The 23,682-nt window shown below is 37.7% G+C and overlaps 1 protein-coding gene across 10 annotated transcripts in view; it reads right to left on the bottom strand.

The window, feature by feature from the left end:
• LOC309665651 (uncharacterized protein) overlaps window positions 1–23,682 on the bottom strand; it is a 61,488-nt gene that overhangs the window by 11,606 nt on the left and 26,200 nt on the right. For 7 of the 10 annotated variants that reach the window (XR_014266611.1, XR_014266612.1, XR_014266614.1 and 4 more), the window contains 2 exons: window positions 23,240–23,307; window positions 19,763–19,862 (listed from right to left, as the gene is read on the bottom strand). Coding sequence is in view for 4 of the 10 variants with exons in the window: in XM_082472275.1 (XP_082328401.1) it covers window positions 19,797–19,862; window positions 23,240–23,307 (134 nt within the window). In the remaining 6 variants the exon portion in view is untranslated. Of the gene's footprint in view, window positions 1–5,359; window positions 13,306–19,762; window positions 19,863–23,239; window positions 23,308–23,682 lie in introns of those variants that run through there. The other 3 variants (XR_014266613.1, XR_014266615.1, XM_082472278.1) reach the window with 2 other exon arrangements.

Below are 23,682 nucleotides of genomic sequence, written 5' to 3'. Positions count from 1 at the left end.
TCTTCCCTTCTTGTGACTAGTGTCATGACTGTGAGGCAGCTGGCAAAGGTGAATGGGAGGGTGGAGCTGCTGTCACTGGTGTCACACTCTGATCCACCGGGCAGTCTTCTGACACAAGCCAGTCCTGGGAACCAAGCTCCTCATCTGCAGAAGGTCCCACGAATGCCCCCTGGTGGTCATGGGAGGCTCAGCTAGAGGGCCCATCCAGCTGGCTGCCGGGTCCCCACGGGTGAGCAGAGCACCGGTCCTCCCAGCCCCAAGCGGCCAGGGCACCCCCATCGGCAAGTTTGGGCAGCGGCTGCTGCAGCATCCCATCCTCTCCCAGCTGCACAAGTGGGGCATCTACCGTGTCATCTACAAGCTGCGTGACCTTGGCCGGTTATTCACCCTGGTTGAGTCTCAGTTTTCTCATTTGAGTAGTAATATTTCCATGACATTGTTGTGGTGGAATGAGTTGAGATTAAGGCACACAAAGCGCCTGCAACCAGAAGGGGGATACTCTCTGCGTCCCACCCCACGTGTTCAGAGGCTCCTTGCTGGGACATGTGGCGCGTGTGTGCTCTTGCTCTGCACCTGCTCACCTAACCTCTGGGTACCCAGGGCCTGTCGCCACGGCATAGGTTCTGTTCCCCAGCTCTGTTCTGGGCGCCTCCTCTTAACGGCACATCACATTTTCCTCCTTCTGTCCATTTTCTCATTTGACCTTCACACCAACCCTGGGAGGTAGACGAGCCAGCAGCACTGTTTCCAGTGTGCCCGGGACCTCAGTGACTTGGACAACTTCAAATGGCAAACCACCGCCAAGGGCAGCAAGGAAACCACCTGCCGTCTTGGGACACTCACAGCGTGTGCCAGGCACCAGCACCTCACTGACCCGCACAAATGACACAGCCAGACAGGCACTTTTCTTCCCACTTTATGGATTAGGAGGCAGAGGTTTGGATCGTTCATGACTTTTCCAAGGTCATACCAGAACGTGAACCCCCTTCTCATCGGCTGCAGAGGCCTCCCGCCTTTGTGGCAGTGACTTGAACCTACTTCTCTGGATTCCTGGAAAACTGATTCTTTCCCAGCAGGATCCTACCCACCAGGAACAATGTAGCAAACTCAGAGCTGCCAGAAGCACAGCCCTGGACACTTCAGTAACCTCTTCTCTTTGCCTGGAGACACTTCTGCTTAGAATTCATTGTCTGCTGCTGAATAACACAGAATGTGTACCTCTCATGACTCAGTCCTTCAGTGGTCAAAATCAGTTAATCATCAGAAAAATAACAACCCAGCCTTGTTCTCACAGCAGTGTTTCAAGGGAGGAGAAACATAGATTCACTCTTTCCTTGACCTTGCCTGTTCATATAAAGAGTTATTAGCCCTGGAAATCTGTATTTTTAAATGCTTTTCAGGTGGTTCTAATGATCAGTCAGAATTTTCAGACTTCAGGTCCTGACCCATTGAGTGGTTTATGAAATCAATGTGTTGGACTGTGACCAGGAACTTTCAGAAGACAAACAATCGAGTAGAAATGTGCACTACACATAAGAATAAGCATTACTTCATGAAACTTTTGCCTTGGTTATGCATCTGTGTATATATGTATATGCATACGTATACGTATACTGGGTCACAACGTAACATGTATTTCTGTGGGTCAGCAAAAGCATTTGGAAAACTCCAGCTATTTGGTGTTCATAATCTGTTTGCCATTAGGATTAATTATATTAACAGTTCTCCCAGGACACGTTATACTCTTAAAATCTATTAAAGAGCCCAAAGAGCTGTTGTTTATGTGGATTATATCTATCAATATTTACTTTATTAGACACTAAATTGAAAAGTATAATGCTTTACTAATTGATTTAAAATAACAACTAGAAACTCATTACATATTAGCATGAATAACATACTTTTAATTACACATTTTTTAAATAGGAAGAAGAGTGGCATTGTTTTACATTTTTGCACGTATCTTTAATGTCTGGAATGATGGACACACCCTAAGGTGACCCCAATGAGTCAAGTGAATGAGGGAGAAACTGTTACTTGCTTCTTTTTTTTTATTGAGGTATAGTCGATGTACAATATGACATAAGTTTCAGGGGTACAACCTAGTGATTCACAATTTTTAAAGGTCATACTCCATTTATTGTTACTTGCTTCTTGCCAAAATAATCTGGCAAAGGTGAGGATATAGTCACTCCCATGATTACACTATATTATACAAGACTCCATCATAGCAGACTGAAGGGTTTTTAAAAAATATTTATTTATTTATTTGGCTGTGCCAGGTCTTAGTTGTGGCATGTGGGATCTGCAGTTGCAGAATGCGGGATCTAGTTCCCTGACCAGGGTTAGAACCCGGGCCCCCTCCATTGGGAGTGCGGAGTCTTAACCACTGGACCTCCAGGGAAATCCCTGGAGTAAGTTTTCCTGCTGGCTTTGGAGAAGTGAGCTGCAGTGTTGTGAGAGGCAAGGACCAATGTTGTCACGTGCCAAGGACTTGTGGGTAGCCTCTGGTTGCTGAGAGCAGTCCCTGGCCAACAGTGAGCCAGGGACTTTGGTGTTACAAATTTTGCCAACTGCATTCGGCCAATAACCAACGCACTTGGTTGAGGATCCCTGAACCTCAGTTAAGATTGCACCTCTGGGTAATGTCTTGATTTTAGCCTTGTGAGACCCTGAGCAAAGACCCTGAGAAGCTCACCTGAACCCAGACTCCTGACTCCTGGAAACTGATAAGCGCGTGTTGTTTTAAGCTGCTGTGGTTGTGGATATCTGTTACACAGTAATGGGAAACTAATGCAGATCACTCCTTATATCAGCTTCTGCATTCAATCTGTTGTGATAAGTTGTCTAAATTGAAGTATATGAAGAAAATCCAGCCTCACACAGACATATAGTTAGAAAAGGGAAACATTTTTTTTCTTTTTTTTGGCTGTGTCGGGTCTTCGTTGCTGCACGCGGGCTTTCTCTAGTTGCAGCAAGTGGGGGCTACTCTTCGTTGCAGTGCGTGGGCTTCTCATTGTGATGGCTTCTCATTGCGGAGCATGGGCTCTAGGCACGTGGGCTTCAGTAGTTGTGGCGCACGGGCTCAGTAGTTGTGGCTCGCGGGCTCTAGAGCGTAGGCTCCGTAGTTGTGGCGCATGGGCTTAGTTGCTCCACGGCATGTGGGATCTTCCCGGACCAGGGATCGAACCCATGTCCCCTGCATCGGCAGGCGGATTCTTAACCACTGCACAACCAGGGAAGTCCCAGAAAAGGGGGACATATTTTAATAGCTTTTTCAGATCCTGGTGGGAGAGGGGAATGGGGAGTTATTGTTTCATGGGAATGGAGTTTCAGTATGAGATGATGAAAAAGTTCTGGAGATGGAGGGTGGTGATAATTGCATAACAATGTAAATGTACTTAATGCAACTCAACTATACATTTAATAATGGTTAATAAATTTTATGTTATGCATATTTTATGTTATGCATATTTTACAGTTAAAAACAAATAAATTGCCCACAATTCAAATAACAAAAATGTTAGCTGCAATGTGGAACCTGAAATCATATGAATTTTCATACGCTGTTAGGCTAAAATCCAATAGCCTATCTTGCACTTTAAATGGCTCTTTTACCCATGCATGACTTTGTAACATCATGCACCAATTATCTGAAAAATACTGGTCTACTGAATTATGCAGATCTTCAAAAAGTTAACTCACTTAATTATACAATGTTTAAAAATCCATATTCATTAATATCACTATTAATCTCATCTGAAAAGTCATTAAGTTTAGGGAAACTGTCAAACTCATGATGTAAGAAAAAGGAGGAAAATGAGTAGTGGATACAGGTTTTCTAAAATTTTGATTTCTTCTTGAGCACTCATATTTTGTCAGTGGCAACAAATACAGCCAGATTATTGCCTTGAAGTGACAAGCTTGCTTCATTCATTTAAGAGAAAATACTCAAGGCTGGGTAACCATGTTTGTCAGTCCTTCCCTGAAGTAAATGTGGTGTTCCGTGAAAAAGCAGCTATTTCAGCTTGAAACTCAAACAAACACACGGTGCTTTTCCCTGAGAAAACACTGTCCTTCAGCACGCAGAAGTGCTTTATGTGCAGTTCCCATTTTGTCACACAGAATATTAAAAGGATGAATACTCAAGGATGGAGATTTAATAAAATTAATGCTTTTTACTGCCTCATCAAGAGCATTCTCCTTGAAACTGGCTTTCTTTCTTCCTTTTTCTTTCTTTTACTGTGAGTGCATGACAGTGAAGAACACAATGACTGTTATTAGCACAGTTTGGTGCCACTGCCTTGATTCATGCTGAGTTATCAGCAGAAAACTGCTGGTAAGTAAAAACCCACTGCTGCTTTTGTACTGTCAGTGCAAATGTTAACACAGTGAAAAAGTAAAATAACCTCTTAGTATTTTTGTGAAAATGTGTTTGACCTCTCAGAGCCGCTGAAAGCGCCTTGGACCCTGGAAGTCCACAGACCACACTGTGAGCTCAGCTTTTCTGCTTGAACCTCCCCTGCCCCTCCACCCCAGCACCAGTGCCCGCTCCCAGAGGAAAGGCTCCAAACCGACCAACACCTTGTGTTTCTCAAATTAACATCTGATGTGGCTCTAGCAGCAAGTATGCTGCCCCTATCTCTTGCAATCAGTACTCTTTCTAAAACATAGATTTGTTGTTCTCTTGCTTCAAAACCACTAAAAAGTATAAGATAAAAATGGCATCATGAATCAATGGGAAAGGATAGATTATTAAATGGTGTCAGGACATTTGGGTAAACATTTGGGAAAGATTTTTAAAATTCTCTTCCAGTATATATCAAAATAAGTCCAAACTGTTTACTGATCTCAATACTAAAAATTAAACCATAAACTAAGTTAAGAATAAAGATAATATGTTTTTGAACACAGCATGGGAAAAGTTTTTCTACTTAAACATACAAAAGCCGAATCCAATGGGAAGACCTAGCTTCCAAAGGCCATAGCCAAAGTCCATTGAGAAAAGGGTGAGGAAATGGGAGGCACAAAGAGGTGCTTTACCTCCCAATACCCATCCCAAGTCCCTCAGGGCTAAGAGGATTGAGCTGAGGGGGGCACCCCAACCTGACCACCTAGCTTTCTTTGATGCCATAGACCTTGGTCCGCAAACACTCTGCTTTGTGGCTTTGGCTGGGCGCAGGCCATTTTTCCCAGTGGCTCTGCCGCTGTATGACAGATCGAAGTCACTGGCTCTCAGCTAAAGTATGAAAGACCAAAGTCTTCAAACAAACAGTGGTTTAGGGCTGTGTAATGTATGAAATGTTGGACTGTAGGAAAATTGAATGCTGCTATAGTCTAAGCTCTTGACAGTGACTGGTTTTTATTAGGCACTGAGATGTTTTTATTTTCTACTCATTTTTAAGTTTGGTAATCCATCACACATGTATTGAGGCTCTAAAAGGGCAAAGCACTGTACTAGGTGCACAGCCCCTGTGCCGATTACAGCACCTGAGATATTATTATTTGATTGATAAGTCACTCAACGTATTTTGGAATTAGTTGTCATATTGAGTGCCTACTATTTGCTATGTATTCTTAGAGATTTTTAAAATAAAGCAGGAAAGGGACATGGGAAGCATCAGGGCAGGGAGCTGACATTTTTAGGTAGGGTTCTATAGAGTTTTATCCATTTTCCAAAGATGGTCACAACCATATCACCCATCCAGCATGCTGTTTTACAAAGTGGTCTTGTCACACACCATCAAGAAATAGAGTCTAATTCCCCTCCCCTTGAAGTAGGCTGACTATAGTGACTTGATCAATAGAATAAAGCAAAAGTGACATCCTGGAACTTCCAAAGGTAGTCATCACAAGCCTTGTAACTTCTGCCTGGAATGCTTGCCCTTGGAACACTCTCTCTCCCTCAGAAATAAGCCACCATGCTGTGAAAAGCTCAAGTCTCATGGACAGGCCACATGTTGGTTGACAGCCCCAGATGAGCTCCCAGATGACAGCCAGCCTCAACAGCCAGCCATGTGAGGGAGCCATCTTGGTGGTCCAGCCCAATCATGCTTTCAGACGACTACAGCCCCAACTGAAATCTGACTGCAGTCACATAAAACACCTGCTCCATTTCATAGCTCAATCTTGTACCACTAATATACGTCTGTCAAATGCAAATGGCTGGGACAGGCTGGGAGGCATCCACCTCCATAAAGTAAATCAAGTGGAGGGATTCTGGAAGGACTATGAGAGAGGTCACTTTGGTCCTTGGGGAATCATGGGAGAAGCGCATGAGCATGAGGGTCACTGAGAATAAAGGGAGGCATCAGAGCTCAAAGACAAAGAGACTCCTCTGCTTTGTCCTGGGCAACTGTTCGTCCTTTGCCCCCCAAGCAGTGTCTGGACTTCATGGCACTTTGGAGCTCCCATTCTTTGTACTAGCACAGAGCTCATCACAGAATTTTTTTTTTTTTTTACATCTTTGTTGGAGTATGATTGCTTTACAATGGTGTGTTAGTTTCTGCTTTATAACAAAGTGAATCATCTATACATATACATATATCCCCTATCTCCTCCCTCTTGTGTCTCCCTCCCACCCTCCCCATCCCACCCCTCTAGGTGGTCACAAAGCACCGAGCTGATCTCCCTGTGCTATGCGGTTGCTTCCCGCTAGCTATCTATTTTACATTTGGTAGTGTATATATGTCCATGCCACTCTCTCACTTCGTCCCAGCTTACCCTTCACCCTCCCCGTGTCCTCAAGTCCATTCCCTACGTCTGCGTCTTTATTCCTGTTCTGCCCCTAGGTTCCTCAGAATCATTTGTTTTTAGATTCCATATATATGTGTTAGCATAAGGTATTTGTTTTTCTCTTTCTGACTTACTTCACTCTGTATGACAGACTCTAGGTCCATCCACTTCACTACAAATAACTCAATTTCGTTTCTTTTTATGGCTGAGTAATATTCCATTGTATATATGTGCCACATCTTCTTTATCCATTCACCTGTCGATGGACATTTAGGTTGCTTCCATGTCCTCGCTATTGTAAATAGTGCTGCAATGAACACTGTGGTACATGACTCTTCTTGAATTATGGTTTTCTCAGGGTATATGCCCAGTAGGGGGATTGCTGAGTCATATGGTAGTTCTATTTTTACTTTTTTAAGGAACCTCCATACTGTTCTCCATAGTGGCTGTATCAATTTATATTCCCACCAACAGTGCAAGAGGGTTCCCTTTTCTCCACACCCTCTCCAGCATTTATTGTTTGTAGATTTTTTGATGATGGCCGTTCTGACCGGTGTGAGGTGATACCTCATTGTAGTTTTGATTTGCATTTCTCTAATGATTAGGGATGTTGAGCATCCTTTCATGTGTTTGTTGGCAATCTGTATATCTTCTTCAGAGAAATGTCTATTTAGGTCTGCTCATTTTTGGAATGGGTTGTTTGCTTTTTGATATTAAGCTGCATAAGTTGCTTGTATATTTCAGAGATTAATCCTTTGTCTGTTGCTTCATTTGCAAATATTTTCTCCCATTCTGAGGGTTGTCTTTTCGTCTTGTTTATGGTTTCCTTTGCAGTGCTAAAGCTTTTAAGTTTCATTAGGTCCCATTTGTCTATTTTTGTTTTTATTTCCATTTCGCTAGGAGGTGGGTCAAAAAGGATCTTGCTGTGATTTATGTCAAAGAGTGTTCTTCCTATGTTTTCCTCTAAGAGTTTTATTGTGTCTGGCCTTATATTTAGGTCTTTAATCCATTTTGAGCTTATTTTTGTGTATGGTGTTAGGCAGTGTTCTAATTTCATTCTTTTACATGTAGCTCTCCAGTTTTCCCACCACCACTTATTGAAGAGGCTGTCTTTTCTCCATTGTATATTCTTGCCTCCTTTATCAAAGATAAGGTGACCCTATGTGCGTGGGTTTTTCTCTGGGCTTTCTACCTTGTTCCATTGATTTATATTTCTGTTTTTGTGCTAGTATCATATTGTCTTGATTACTGTAGCTTTGTAGTATAGTCTGAAGTCCAGGAGCCTGATTCCTCCAGCTCAGTTTTTCTTTCTCAAGATTGCTTTGGCTATTTGGGGTCTTTTGTGTTCCCATACAAATTGTGCAATTTTTTGTTCTAGTTCTGGGAAAAATGCCGTTGGTAGTTTGATAGGTATTGCATTGAATCTGTAGATTGCTTTGGGTAGTATAATCATTTTCACAATGTTGATTCTTCCAATCCAAGAACATGGTATATCTCTCTATCTGCTTGTATCATCTTTAATTTCTTTCATCAGTGTCTTATAGTTTTCTGCATATAGGTCTTTTGTCTCCTTAGGTACGTTTATTACTAGGTATTTTATTCTTTTTGTTGCAATGGTAAATGAGAGTGTTTCTTTAATTTCCCTTTCAGATTTTTCATCATTAGTGTATAGGAATGCAAGAGATTTCTGTGCATTAATATTGTATCCTGCTACTCTACCAAATTCATTGATTAGCTATAGTAGTTTTCTGGTAGCATCTTGCAGATTCTCAAGTATAGATTCTCAAGTATAGTATCATGTCATTTGCAAACAGTGACAGTTTTACTTCTTCTTTTCCAATTTGTATTCCTTTTATTTCTTTTTCTTCTCTGATTGCTGTGGCTAGAACTTCCAAAACTATGCTGAATAATAGTGGTGAGAGTGGGCAACCTTGTCTTGTTCCTGATCTTAGTGGAAATGGTTTCAATTTTTCACCATTGAGAATGATGTTGGCTGTGGGTTTGTCATATATGGCCTTTATTATGTTGAGATAAGTTCCCTCTATGCCTACTTTCTGGAGAATTTTTATCATAAATGGGTGTTGAATTTTGTCGAAAGCTTTTCCTGCATCTATTGAGATTATCATATGGTTTTTCTCCTTCAATTTGTTAATATGGTGTATCACATTGATTGACTGATTTGCGTATATTGAAGAATCCTTGCATTCCTGGGATAAACCCCACTTGATCATGCTGTATGATCCTTTTAATGTGCTGTTGTGTTCTGTTTGCTAGTATGTTGTTGAGGATTTTTGCATCTCTGTTCATCAGTGATATTCGCCTGTAGTTTTCTTTTTTTGTGACATCTTTGTTTGGTTTTGGTATCAGCGTGATGGTGGCCTCGTAGAATGATTTTGGGACTGTTCCTCCCTCTGCTATATTTTGGAAGAGTTTGAGAAGTACAGGTGTTCACTCTTCTCTAAATGTTTGATAGAATTCACCCGTGAAGCCATCTGGTTCTGGGTTTTTGTTTGTTGGAAGATTTTTAATCACAGTTTCAATTTCAGTGCTTGTGATGGGTCTGTTTATATTTTCTATTTCTTCCCAGTTCAGTCTCAGAAGGTTGTGCTTTTCTAAGAATTTGTCCATTTCTTCCAGGTTGTCCATTTTATTGGCATATAGTTGCTTGTAGTACTCTCTCACGATCCTTTGTATTTCTGCAGTGTCAGTTGTTACTTCTCCTTTTTCATTTCTACTTCTGTTGATTTGAGTCTTCTCCTTTTTTTTCTTGATGAGTCTGGCTAATGGTTTATCAATTTTGTTTATCTTCTCAAAGAACCAGCTTTTAGTTTTATTGATCTTTGCTATTGTTTCCTTCATTTCTTTTTCATTTCTTTCTTTTTTTTTCTTTGTTTTTTCATTTATTTCTGATCTGATCTTTATGATTTCTTTCCTTCTGCTAACTTTGGTTTGTATTTTTTTTTTGTTCTTCTTTTTCTAATTGCTTTATGTGTAAGGTTAGGTTGTTTACTTGAGATTTTTCTTGTTTCTTGAGGTAGGATTGTATTGCTATAAACTTCCCTCCTAGAACTGCTTTTGCTGCATCCCACAGGTTTTGGGTCAAATCACTGTCATTTGATTCTAAGTATTTTTTGATTTCCTCTTTGATTTCTTCAGCGATGTCTTGGTTATTTAGTAACCTATTGTTTAGCCTCCATGTGTTTGTATTTTTTACAGATTTTTTCCTGTAATTGATATCTAGCCTCATGGTGCTGTGGTCGGAAAAGATACTTGATATGATTTCAATTTTCTTAAATTTACCAAGGCTTGATTTGTGTCCCAAGATATGATCTATCCTGGAGAATGTTCCATGAGCACTTGAGAAGAAAGTGTATTCTGTTGTTTTTGGATGGAATGTCCTATAAATATAAATTAAGTCCATCTTGCTTAATGTGTCATTTAAAGCTTATGTTTCCTTACTTATTTTCATTTTGGGTGATCTGTCCATTGGTGAAAGTGGGGTGTTAAAAGTCCCCTACTGTGATTGTGTTACTGTTGATTTCCCTTTTATGGCCGTTAACATTTGCCTTATGTATTGAGGTGCTCCTATGTTGGATGCATAAATATTTATAATTGTTATATCTTCTTCTTGGATTGATCCCTTGATCATTATGTACTGTCCTTCTCTGTCTCTTGTAATAGTCTTTATTTAAAAGTCCATTTTGTCTGATATGAGAATTGCTACTCCAGCTTTCTTTTGATTTCCATTTGCATGGAATATCTTTTTCCATCCCCTCACTTTCAGTCTGTATGTGTCCCTAGGTCTGAAGTGGGTCTCTTGTAGACAGCATATATATGGGTCTTGTTTTTGTATCCATTCAGCCAGTCTGTGTCTTTTGGTTGGAGTGTTTAATCCATTTACATTTAAGGTGATTATAGATATGTATGTTCCTACTACCATTTTCTTAATTGTTTTGGCTTTGTTATTGTAGGTCTTTTCCTTCTCTTGTGTTTCCTGCCTAGAGAAGTTCCTTTAGCATTTGTTGTTAAACTGGTTTGGTGGTGCTGAATTCTCTTAACTTTTGCTTGTCTGTAAATATTTTAATTTCTCCATCAAATCTGAATGAGGTCCTTGCTAGGTAGCATAATCTTGGTTGTAGGTGTTTCCCTTTCATCACTTTAAATATGTCCTGCCACTCCCTTCTGGCTTGTAGAGTTTCTGCTGGAAGATCAGCTGTTAACCTTATGGGGATTCCCTTGTATGTTATTTGTGGCTTTCACCATGGTGCTTTTAATATTTTTTCTTTGTATTTAATTTTTGATAGTTTGATTAATGTGTGTCTTGGCATGTTTCTCCTTAGATTTATCCCGTATGTAACTCTCTGTGCTTCCTGAAATTGTTTGACTATTCCTTTCCCATGTTAGGGAAGTTTCCAACTATAATCTCTTCAAATATTTTCTCAGACCCTTTCTTTTTCTCTTCTTCTTCTGGGACCCCTATAATTCGAATGTTGATATGTTTAATGTTGTCCCAGAGGTCTCTGAGACTGTCCTCAATTCTTTTCATTCTTTTTTCTTTATTCTGCTGTATGGTAGTTATTTCCACTATTTTATCTTCCAGGTCACTTATCTGTTCTTCTGCCTCATTTATTCTGCTACTGATTCTTTCTAGAGAATTTATAATTTCATTTACTGTGTTGTTCATCATTGTTTGTTTGCTCTTTAGTTCTTCTAGGTCCTTGTTAAACATTTCTTGTACTTTCTCCTTTCTATTTCTAAGATTTTGGATCATCTTTACTATCATTACTCTGAATTCTTTTTCAGGTAGGCTGCCTATTTCCTCTTCATTTTTTTGGTCTGGTGGGTTTTTACCTTGCTCCTTCATCTGCTTATTTCTCTGTCTTCTCATTTTGCTTAACTTACTGTGTTTGGGGTCTCCTTTTCACAGGGTACAGGTTCATAGTTCCCATTGTTTTTGGTGTCTGCCCCCAGTGGGTAAGGTTGGTTCTGGGGCTTGTGTAGGCTTCCTGGTGGAGAGGATGTTTGATCCAGCAATTCCACTCTTGGGTATATATCTTAATAAATCCCATACTTAGACCAGCTGGCAATGGATTTGGGAATGTAGTCTGCAGTCTTCCAGTCCCTCAATGACCTGGATGCCAGAGGCCCACAGTTCTGGAGTCATCCTCAGGAGTCTTGCACATGCCACGTATCAAGCAAACCTCAATCCTCTTGGACGCCTGGCCCCCACAAAACTCCGAGTCACAGTGAGGTGGGGCCTCTCCCAGAAGCACGGTCAGATGGCGGGAAAGTGGATCCAGTGCAGAAGTTGTGCTGGCAAGGAACTGCCAAACCAGAGCCGGACAGTCCAGGCAACGAACTCTCATCACATCGTTTGTCATGTGATTCTCCTCTTTCTGCCCTCCAACCCCACCCCAACTCCTTGTCCTGTGTCATTTACTCTCATAGTACCTCCATGAGACACAGGGGCTGTGGGGAGGGGGGAGGTAGAAAGAGAAGGTAACTAAAGCATGGAGAGTTCAAGAGTACTGGCCAAAATTACATAGTTCAGGTCTCCCAAGTCCAGAAGGAGATGTCTACATCCTATGTGGGTCAGGTTATGGATCACCCTCAGCTAAGGAAGTAAGTGCTCTTTCTTACATGTCATGACCACACAGGGTAAACAGGCTTGAAACATCTTAGGAGGCAGTAGGGCCACATGTATCATCCATCCTCAGGCTGCCTGGATTACTTGGAATTTGTTGGTGGTGATTTGTTCATCTCAAGAGGTCCATAAACAACAAAAATTATACCCAACAGAGGAAGTTGTTTTTAATGGGTTGGAGTGAGGCACTGACGTCTCTGTTTATTCCAAGTTTCCCTAGTGGTTTGATGGCTTGTGAATCACTGCTGTAGTCTCGATTCTTGCTACCTAAAGTGTAGTAGTCAGACCACCATCAGAGACATCATCTGAGAGCTTGCTAGATACGCAGAATCTTGAGCCCCATCTCGAGACCTGCATTTAAGATCCCTAGATGAGTAATATTTTAAGTTTGAGAAGTACTGACCTAGAGGAAGTGGTTCTCAACTTTGGCTGCACATTGAAATCACCTGAGAGCTCTAAAATATATTGATGCCTGGGTCCTGCTGCAGGACAGCCTAGCTTAATTCACTGGTTTCAGGTGTGGCCTTTTGGGGATGATTTTTAAAATATTCCCCAGGTGATTCTAATGTTCAGTCAAGCACTGACCAAGAAATCGGGGCCTAAAAGCTGTAGTCCCCTCAAATCCCAAAGGGGCTGGACTGTTGCAGGAGTCATTATGATCCTGGAACAGAACAGAATGCCCAGATCACCAGAACCAGAGAGAGAGAGAGAGAGAGAGAGAGAGAATGTAAAGACTCCACCTGGTCCACCTTCTTCCTCCTACAGCCTCTGCTTTCCCTATTAGAAATTGTGAATTTCATTTAAAAGAGTGTCAGCAGGGAATCAGATAGTAGTAAAGGTGCTCTGGGTTTTTATTTCCAGCGCTGCCAGCTCTGGGTGCATCACTCAGTCCTGAACTCACAACCATTTTGAATTTGTTTCTTCAGCTGAAAAATGGAGATGATGGTATCAACAAATGTTATCAATGACATAAATAGTGCTCTGCTAATTCCATACAAGGCATTTAAAAATCTAACCCATGGGATGGCTTTTTTAAATGACCACCTCTATAGCGTATATATAGCATGCTCAATTTAGAAAATGAGAATAAAAATATAAACCCCTCAATTTATGGAATATGCCAGTTTCCCAGTTCACGGCATGTATGTGAACACCCTGGAATACAGAGGGGCTGGACATATACGTTGTTCTCTATCTCTGTATCTCTACAATCCCAATCACACTTTACACTCACACTCTAGATATTCTTTCTCCCCTCTCTATGTTGGTTTCTACTTTCCTAGTCAGCAATTGCTAAAAAAGAAAAGTAAGAAAGCCCAGGACAACAGAACTGCCCAAAGCTTGCTTCGTTTTTACAAGAATATTGTGCCCCATTAGTTGGAAAATACAGTAGTTTAATTTTGTATTTTAATCAATGTCACCATCATACTTGTACCTATGCTAACAAGGAAATATTATGAACTTGAGTTTTGTTTCTACTTTCACTAAAACCAGGTATTTGGACCCAGGATATTAGAAATTCTACTCAGATATTTTAGATCTCAGGCAGAAGTTTCTAATATTACTTTTCAGGTGAAGAAACTAAAACGTAGAGGGGTTAAAAAAAAAGAAAACAATGAAAGCTGAGAGGGGTAAAATGTCTTTTGCATGTGGAAGGACAGTGTTTTTCCCTCATTGTCCCCTGATGGGAAACTGGATTGTTTCCAATCTCTGCCTATTATAAGTAACACTGCTGTGAACAGTCACATATAAGTCTTTGTGTATACATATATTTGTGTTTTTCTTGGATGGATATATAGGAATAGAATTGCTGGGCCCAATGTAAGTTTATGTTTAATTTTTTAAGAAAATGCCAAACTGTATTCTAAAGTGGCTGAACAATTTCACATTCCCACCAGCAAAATATGAGGGTTCTAGTTTCTCCCTTTCCTTACCAGCCAACCCTTGGTATCATCAATCTTTTACATGATAGTCATTCTAGTGGCTGTGTAGTGACATCTCATTGTTGTTTTCATTTGCATTTCCCTAAAAGCTAATGTTGTGGAGCATCTTTTATGTACATATTAGCCACTGTATGTTTTCTTCGGTTAAAGGTCTATTCAAATATTTCATTCATTTAAAAAACTGGATTATTTGTTTTCTTATTATAAAATTTGTAAAAAAAAAAAAATTGTAAGAGTTCTTTATATATTCAGATATAAGTCCTCTATCAGATATATGATTTACAAATATTTTCTCCCAGTCTGTGGCTTGTCTTTTCATTTCCTTAATGGTGTCTTTTAAAAAGCAGTTGTTTTTAATTTTTATGAAGTCAAATTTATTAATTTTTCTTTTATGTATCATGTTTTTCTTGTCATATCCAACAAATATTTATCCAATTCAAAGTCACAAAAGTATTTTCCTTGTCATCTTCTAGAAGTTTTACAGTTTTAGGTCTTATATTTAAACTTATGATCCATTTTCAGTTAAATTTTGCATATGGCATGAGGTAAGGATTTAAGTTTTGTTTTGTTTTGTTTTGTTGGCACATGGATATTGTCCCAGAACCATCTGTTGAAAACACTGTCATTTCTCCCATTGAATTACCTTGGCATGCTTGTCAAAAATCAACTGACCATAAATGTAAGGGTTTATTCTTGGACTCAATTCTGTTTCATTGATCTATATGTCTATCCTTATGCCAGTACCACACTATCTTGATTACTGTTGCTTCATAAGTTTTAAAATCCAATAGTCCTCAATCTTTGTTCTTTTCAAGGTCATCTTAACTATTCTAGGTCCTTTGAAATTCCATACAAATTTTAGGATCAGCTTGTCAATTTATACAAAAAATCTTGCTGGAACCTTAGTAGGGATTGCATTGAATCTATAGATCAAATTGGGAAGAATGGCCATTTTAACAATATTGAGTCTTCTAATCTATGAACATAGAATATTTCAATTTATTTAGATCTTCTTTCATTTCTTTCAGAAATGCATGTCTTGCACTTCTTTTGTTAAGTTTATTCCTATATATTTTATTCTTTCTGATGCTAATGGGAATGGAATTGTTTTTTAAATTTTATTGTTGTACAATTCATTGCTAACATATAGAAATACAATTGATTTTTTTATATTGATCTTGCTAAACTTGTTTATTCTAGTCGTTTATTTATTTCTTTAGATTACTTAGGATTGTCTATATTCAGGAACATGTACACAAATAAAGTTTTAGGTCTTTCTTTCCAATATGCATGACTTAATTTTCTTGCTTCACTGCACTAGCTAGAACCACAAGCACATATTGAAATGTGAGACATCTTTGCTTTTTTCCCAACCTTAGGGGAGAAAGCATCTTTGCGGGGGAAACATTGTCTTTCATCAGAAAGTATGATTAAGCATGTAGATACCTTTTATCAGTTTGAGGAAGTTCCCTTCTATCCCTAGTGTGTTGAAAGTGTTTATCATTAATGGGTGTTGGATTTCATCAAATTCTTTTTCTGTGTCTACTGGCATGACAATCTGGTTTTCGTTGTTTGATTAATATGGTATATTGCATTAATTGATTTGAGGGTACTAAACCTGCATTCCTGGAAAACAGTGTATAATCCTTTTTAAACACTGCTAGATTCAGTTTCCTAGTATTTCATTAACAAATTTTGTGTATACATTCATGAGGAATAATTGCTCTGCAATTTTCTTGTGATGTGTTTGACTGATTTTGATATCTGGGTAATAGTGGTCTCATAAGTGCATTGGGAACTGTTTCTCTTTTATTTTCTGAAAATATTTTTGTAGGACTGGTAATCTTTCTTCATTAAATGTTAGGTAGAATTCACCAGGGAAGCCATCCGGGCCTGCACTTTTCCTTGTGAGAAGATTTTTAATTACCAATTCATTTTCTTTACTTGCTGTTTTGTTCTAGTCAGATTTTCTATTTTCTCTTGACTTAGTTTTGTTATTTGCATCTTGATAAAAATTTCTCCATTTAAACTGTCTAATTTGTTGGCACAAAGTCATTCATAATATTCTCATAATACTTTTAGTTTCTATATGGTCAGTAATCATGCCCTATCTTTCATTCCTTATTTTGTGTTTTTTCTTTCCTTTCTTTCTTGATCAGAATAGCTAAAGGTTTATGAATTTTGTTGCTCAAAAATCAGTTTGTTGTTTCAAAGAAATGACCTTTGGTTTCACTGATTTTCTATACTTTCTTTTGGTTTTTATTTCATTAATGTTTGGCTTTGATCTTTATCATTTTCTTCTTTCTGCTTGCTTTGGGTTATTTGCTCTTGGTGTTTTAGTTTCCTTAGGTAAAAGCTTAGATTGTTGACTTGACACCTGTTGCTTTTCTAATACAGGCATTTAAAGCTATAAGTTTCCCTCTTGGCATTGCTTTAGCTGCAGTCCATAAATTTTTATATTCTTTTAAGCTTAAAATAATTTCTAATTTCCCTTGTGATTTCATTTTTGACCCATGGGTTATTTTTTAGTGTGTTTTAAAATTTCCAAATATTTGGAGATCCCCTAAATTTCTTTCTATTGTTGATTTTTCTACTTTAATTCTACTGTGATCAGAGAAACATACTTTGAGTGGTTTCAATCCTTTTACATTTATGGAGAATAATTTATGAGCTTGTATTCTGCTGCTGTGGGTGAAGTGTTATATAGATATATTTTTATGTCAAGCTGGTTGATAGTGTTGTTCAAGTCTTCCATATCCTTACTGATTTTCTGTCTATTTTTTCCATCAATTATTAAAAGTAGGATACTGATATTTCCCAACAATTTGAACGGTCTATTTCTCCTTTCAATTCTGTAAGTTGTTGTTTCATGTATCTTGGGGCTCTGTTATTAGGTGTATTAGTTTCCTGGGCTGTCATAACAAATTATCAAAAACTAAGTGGCTTAAAACAACAGAAATTTATTCTCTCACAGTTCTGGAAGCTAGAAGTCCAAAATCAGACTTGGCAGAGCCAATATTCCCTCTGCAGGCTCTAGGGATGAACCCTACCTTGCCTCTTCAAGCCTCTCGTGCCCCCACATGTTCCTTAGCTTGAGCACAGCATAACTCCTATCACTGCCTTGGCAGTCACATGGTCTTCTTCCTTATTCATTTATGTATTCTTTCTCCTCTTCTTATAACATCACCAGTCATTGGATTTAGGTCCCTCCCCCTCCCCCATTCCAGTATGATCTTAAATAATTACATCTGCAAAGACTCTGTTTCCAAGTAAGGTCACATTCTGAGGTTCTGGGTGGACCTGAATTTTGGGGAGGATACTATTCAACCCACTTCAGTGTGAATACATTTATAATTGTTGTATCTTCCAGATACATATTGATGCTTTTATCATAATGAAATGTCCCCCTTTGTCTCTAGCAATATTTCTAAAAATCTAATTTGTGTTTTATAAGCTTCATAAAATCAATTAAAAGGCATTCTATTGTAGCACTATTTACAATAGCCAGGACATGGAAGCAACCTAAGTGTCCATCGACAGATGAATGGATAAAGAAGATGTGGCACATATATACAATGGAATATTACTCAGCCATAAAAAGAAATGAAATTGAGTTATTTGTAGTGAAGTGGATGGACCTAGAGTCTGTCATACAGAGTGAAGTAAGTCAGAAAGAGAAAAACAAATACTGTATGCTAACACATATATATGGAATCTAAAAAGAAAATGGTTCTGAAGAACTTAGGGGCAGGACAGGAATAAAGACGCAAACGTAGAGAATAGACTTGAGGACACGGGGAGGGGGAAAGGTAACCTGGGATGAAGTGAGAAAGTGACATTGACATATATACACTACCAAATGTAAAGAGCTAGTGGGAAGCAGCCGCATAGCACAGGGAGATCAGCTTGCTGCTTTGTGACCACCTAGAGGGGTGGGATAAGGAGGGTGGGAGGGAGACGCAAGAGGGAGGGGATATGGGGATATATGTATACGTATAGCTGATTCACTTTGTTATACAGCAGAAACTAACATAACATTGTAAAGCAATTATGCTCCAACAAAGATGTTAAAAGAAATAAAAAATTAAAAAAAAAGAGGTATTCTATATCCTTTCATATTCTAGAAGAGATTATTATATATATTATGAAACTCACTTATTCCCTGAAAATCTTAAAGAAAAACTAAGTAGAAAATCTGCCTATCAACTTTTTAATAACATTTATAACTTCTATCATGAATAGTCATCTATATGAATTTTTTTTTAATTTCTTGAGTCAATCTTGGCAATTTAGAGGTAGTACAGTACAGTGTAGTGTTTCTCAATAGAAGTTCTATCTACATTTTGGATGGGTCAATTCTTTATTGTTCAGGACCATCCTCACACTACAGGACATTTAACATTTTGGGTCTTTATTCACTAAATGCCAGTAACTTTCTTCAGTCTTTATAAAAACTAAATCATACTCCCTACGCATTTCCATATGTTCCTTGGGGAGTCACTTGAGAACCAAAGACATAGTAGTTTAGAAAGTGGACTACAGAGACAGACTTCTTGGGTTTGAGTACAAGTTCTGACACTACTGAACAAAACTTAGTTAAGTTACTTGACATCTCTGTATCTCGGTTTCTTTATCTGTAAAATCAGAATAGTAATGATACCTATTTAATTATTATTGTGATGATTAGATTGACAGACGTAAAATTCTTAAAACAATGGTACCTCGTAAGTGTTTGATATTAGCAAATATTATTCCACAAATTTGTCATCTCAACAAGTTTTTATGTGACAGGATATTTTTGAAATATTAAGTTTTTTTCACCTGTTAGTTCATTTTTTTCCTTATCCCTCCTCCCATACTCCTTTTAAGCAGCTAGGCAGTTGCGAGCTTGTTGTTTTAGGGAAGGGATAAACCAGAGTAGTAAACAGAAAAAAAGAAGTCTTCTTGAACTTGATTTCTAAAAATGTAAGCCATTACGGAAATAGAGAAGGTTCCATATATAGATAAAATATTTGGGAGAAATATAACTGGAAAGAACTAAACTCAATCTCACCTCCCTAGAACCTCACCCTGAGCTACAACGAGACTAGAAAGAAATTTCCCCAGACTAAGGAAGAAGAGGATATTGTGGGGAAGTAATAAGAATATAGACATTGATAAATCCCCAAAAGATAGGCCCTGTATCCTGATTCACAGAGTACCAGGGAAGTAGTAAAAATCCACACAAATATGAGTAACCTAAGGCAGGGGAAAAGAGAAGCTGTACTCTGAGCCTTGCGGTAGTCACATGATATCAGAGAAGAAATGACTGGGAGGGGAGATTATGCTGACCAGGCTTTATATAGGCTTGCATTTAGTACCCCTGCATGGCAGTGAGGAGCAGAATTATGCCCATGCTCCTACATGTGACGTGGATGTAACAGGGAGAGAGCCATCATACCTGAAAGGACTAGGCAGACAGGAATGAAGGCATCTCAGTCGCAAATGGCGTGGATCAATGACTGAGGACCAGACTGAATGACGCACATCTCAGAAGATACCTGTGTGAACAGATAACATTGAGGACCAGGTGAGTATCTTCCCCTCACCCATGTCTTGGAAAGACAAAGACCACCTCCCACCTCCTCACCCCTCTACCTGTCCCCTTCCTTAACTCAAAGGAAGAAATTCCAAACTGGCTGAGATCAGGTTTCCATCCTCTCCAATAAGCTAGGGCTTCAAGAAGAAAATGAGATGAATTATAGAAAAATAAACTTACATTTCCTGTGTAACTGTGTTGTGGACAGATCAATACTCATACCTTAGCATAGTGTTGTTCATATTATTCTCTTTAAATGTTTAGAGCTATGTATCTATTGATCTATCTATCCCCGTTTTACTTTTGTTTGTATTTTCTTTATTTTTAATAGGTTTGTCAAGGTTTGACCATTTTATTGGCATTTTTCAAAAATTCAGCTCTTGGATTAACTTACAGTCTATTTTTCCTGTCTCTTAAAAGTTCCTAAAGGTTTTATCTTTACTATTTTTTTCTCCTATATTCCTTTCAGTTGTGTTTTAGTTGTTCTTTTTCTAATTTCTTGACTTGAAAGTTCATTTCTTTCATTTTTAAAATAAAAGTATTTAATGAATTAGCTTCTGACTTAGGGGGATACTATTTTCTGGAATTTGAAAGTTATATAAAATTAAAATATATGATACAACGGTGTAAAAGTCAGGAGGAGGGTAAAGGAGTGAAAGTGTTCTAAGATCCTTCCCTCATCTAAGTGGAAGTTAAAAGTGCCAACTAACATGAGTCTTTGATAAATCAAGGATGTATGTTATCATTTATAGGATAACCAATATTAAAAGAAACCCAAATTAAAGGAAAAAATGAAATAGAAAATATATTAAAAAGAAGGCAAAAAGGAAAAAAAATACAGAGTAAGTGGGAGAAATAGAAAGTACATCGTATAATGGTAGGTGTAACAGAAATATATCAGTAATTATATTAATTCTTAACGGCCAGATTTTTAAAAAATGAAGAGTGTCAGACTGGATGAGAAAATAAAACCCAACTATATGCTGTTTACAAGAGACATCTAAAATTAAAAATACAGAAAAGCTGAAAATAAAAGAATGGAAAAAAAATACCAAACAAACATGAACCCCTAATCCCCCCCAAAAGCTGGTGTAGCTATATTATTATCAGATAAAATTGACTTTAAGGTAACAAATATTACTTGAGATAAAGAAAGTAAATCCATAATAATAAAAGGTAAAATTCACCAGAAGAGTTAATAATTCAAAATTTAAATATACCTAATAACACAGCTTCAAAATATAAGAAGCAAACATTGCAAAGAAGTACAAGAAATAGACAAATCCACAATCATAATGAAAGATTTTAAAACACTTTTGTAATTGGTAGAAAAAGCAGATAAAATATCAGTAAGACAATAAATGATTTGAACAACCAAATTAAATGTGTTAGACAAGGATAAGTTATATTAAAGTATAATAACAACAACCCTAGAATCTCAGCAGTCTGAACACACATTGTGTTTAACACAAACAACACTGTGCATATCACATTGTGCGTAACTTACAATTTAGCAATTTCATTCTTAGATATGTAATCTAAAGAAATTTACACATGAGCACCAGGAAAAATGTATAACATATTCATAGTAGAATTGTTTGTAATAAAAAAAAAAATCAGAGACATCCGAAATGTCCATTCATGGGACAATGGATAAATAAATTGTGCTTTATTCAAACAATGAAATATTATACAGCAGTTTCATAATTTCATAAATTTATGAAATACAGCTATATGAAAAGATAAATCATAGAAACAAAATATTTTGTGAAAAATCTAGACACAGAAAACTATATATGATATGATACTATTTTTATAAAGCTCAAAACTAGGCAAACTAAACATAATAATGTTTATAGATACATACATTTGTAATAAAACTACTATCAAGGGACTTCCCTGGTGGCGCAGTGGTTGGGACTCCACACTCCCAATGCAGGGGGCCCAGGTTAGATCCCTCATCAGGGGACTAGATCCCACATGTATGCCGTGGCTAGGGGTTCACATGCTACAACTAAGGAGCCTGCCTGCTACAACTAAGACCTGGTGCAACCAAGTAAACAAATAAATAAATAAATATATATTTTTAAAAACTACTATCAAAATGTACAGGAAGAGGTGACAAAGTTTAGATAGTATTACTTCTGATAGGTAGTCAGGTAAATGGAAGAAGATTGAATAATACTGGTAGATATAACATTGGTAATGTTCTAGTTCTTAAGTTAAATAATAGGTTCATAGTGTTATTTTTATTATTATATGTCTAACTTTTATGCATATTATACATATTCTTTTGTATGCATGTTATTATACTAAATATATTAAATTTAGAGAAGCAAGTTGGTGATCTATTTCTGTAACATAAGACTGTAGTCTTATACATTCATATATACATATCGATTTCATTTATTTCATTCTCTGCAATTGCTAGAGAAAGAACCTAAGGATATGTAACAAATGTTTAAGAAGGATAACCCCAGGAAAGTGGAATAAAAAGAGTGTGGCCATTCACCTTTTATCTATCTCTGTATTATTTGCATTTTTCAAAGCACATATGCTATTTTAGTAACTATGTTAACATCAAAAAATCAAAAGAATTGCAAATGTATTTTAACTATCTGTATAGTTTTCTAAGTAGAGTATTGCCCCCTTATCTGCAGGGGATAGTTCAAAGTCCCCCAGTGGATGCCCGAAAGCGGGGATAGTACCATACCCTATATATACTGTGTCTTTTCCTATATTTATATATACCTATGATAAAGTATAATTTATAAATCAGGCACAGTAAGAGAATATCTGAATTGCCAGCATCAGTACTCTTTGGCTTTGGGGCCATTATTAAGTAAAATAAGGTTACTTGAACACAAGCACTGTAATACTGCAACAGTCGATGATCTGATAACTGAAATGGCTACTAAGTGACTAATGTATGGGTAGCAAATACAGCGTGGATTAGCTGGACAAAGAGATGATTCACATCGAGGGGTGGACAGAGCAGGACAGTGTGAGATTTCATTATGCTACTCAGAATGGACACACAAGTTAAAATGTATGTTGTTTATTTATGGAATTTTCCATTTAGTATTTTTGGACCACAGTGTACTGCAGGTAACTGAAACCTCAGAAAGTGAAACTTCAGATAAGGAGTGATTACAGTATTTGAAAAGAAAAAGAACACTATTAGGTTAGCTCCATGTTAACTACCATGTTAACCACTCCTTCCCTTACATCTCTTCAAAGTTCCCTGTATAGATTTTGTTTTCCTTAATTAGGAAGAAAGAGCAGATTATTCTAATAGCCAAATTTTACTCTTATATTAAATTATTCACAATTACCTACTTTTCTTTCTTTTCGCCATTTACTCCTTTTCTCTCTTCTCTTTGTCTTAATTCTTCCCTTGGTAGCAGCTAAAAGTTTTTAAAAGAATTGGAAGTTTTAGATATATCATTACAAGTCATTTTTATTGATTAAAGAATTTGAGGAATTAGAATTAAGACTGATATAATTTTATTGAAGTATAGTTGATTTACGACATTATATTAGTTTCAGGTGTACAGCATAGTGATTCAGTATTTTTACGGATTATAATCCATTAAACTTATTACAAAATAATGGCTATAATTCCCTGTGCTATACAATACAGCCTTGTTTCTTATCTAATTAATACATAGTAGTCTGTATCTCTTAACCCCATACCCCTAATGTGTCCCCTCCCACCTCCCCTTTCCCATTGGTAACCACTAGTTTGTTTTCTATATCCGTGAGTCTGTTTCTATTTTGCT

Source organism: Balaenoptera physalus, assembly GCF_965194825.1.
Source record: "Balaenoptera physalus genome assembly, chromosome: 1".
NCBI lineage: Eukaryota > Metazoa > Chordata > Mammalia > Artiodactyla > Balaenopteridae > Balaenoptera > Balaenoptera physalus.
The sequence above is the reverse complement of the archived record's forward strand: the minus strand, read 5'-3'. Positions and strand labels throughout refer to the sequence as shown.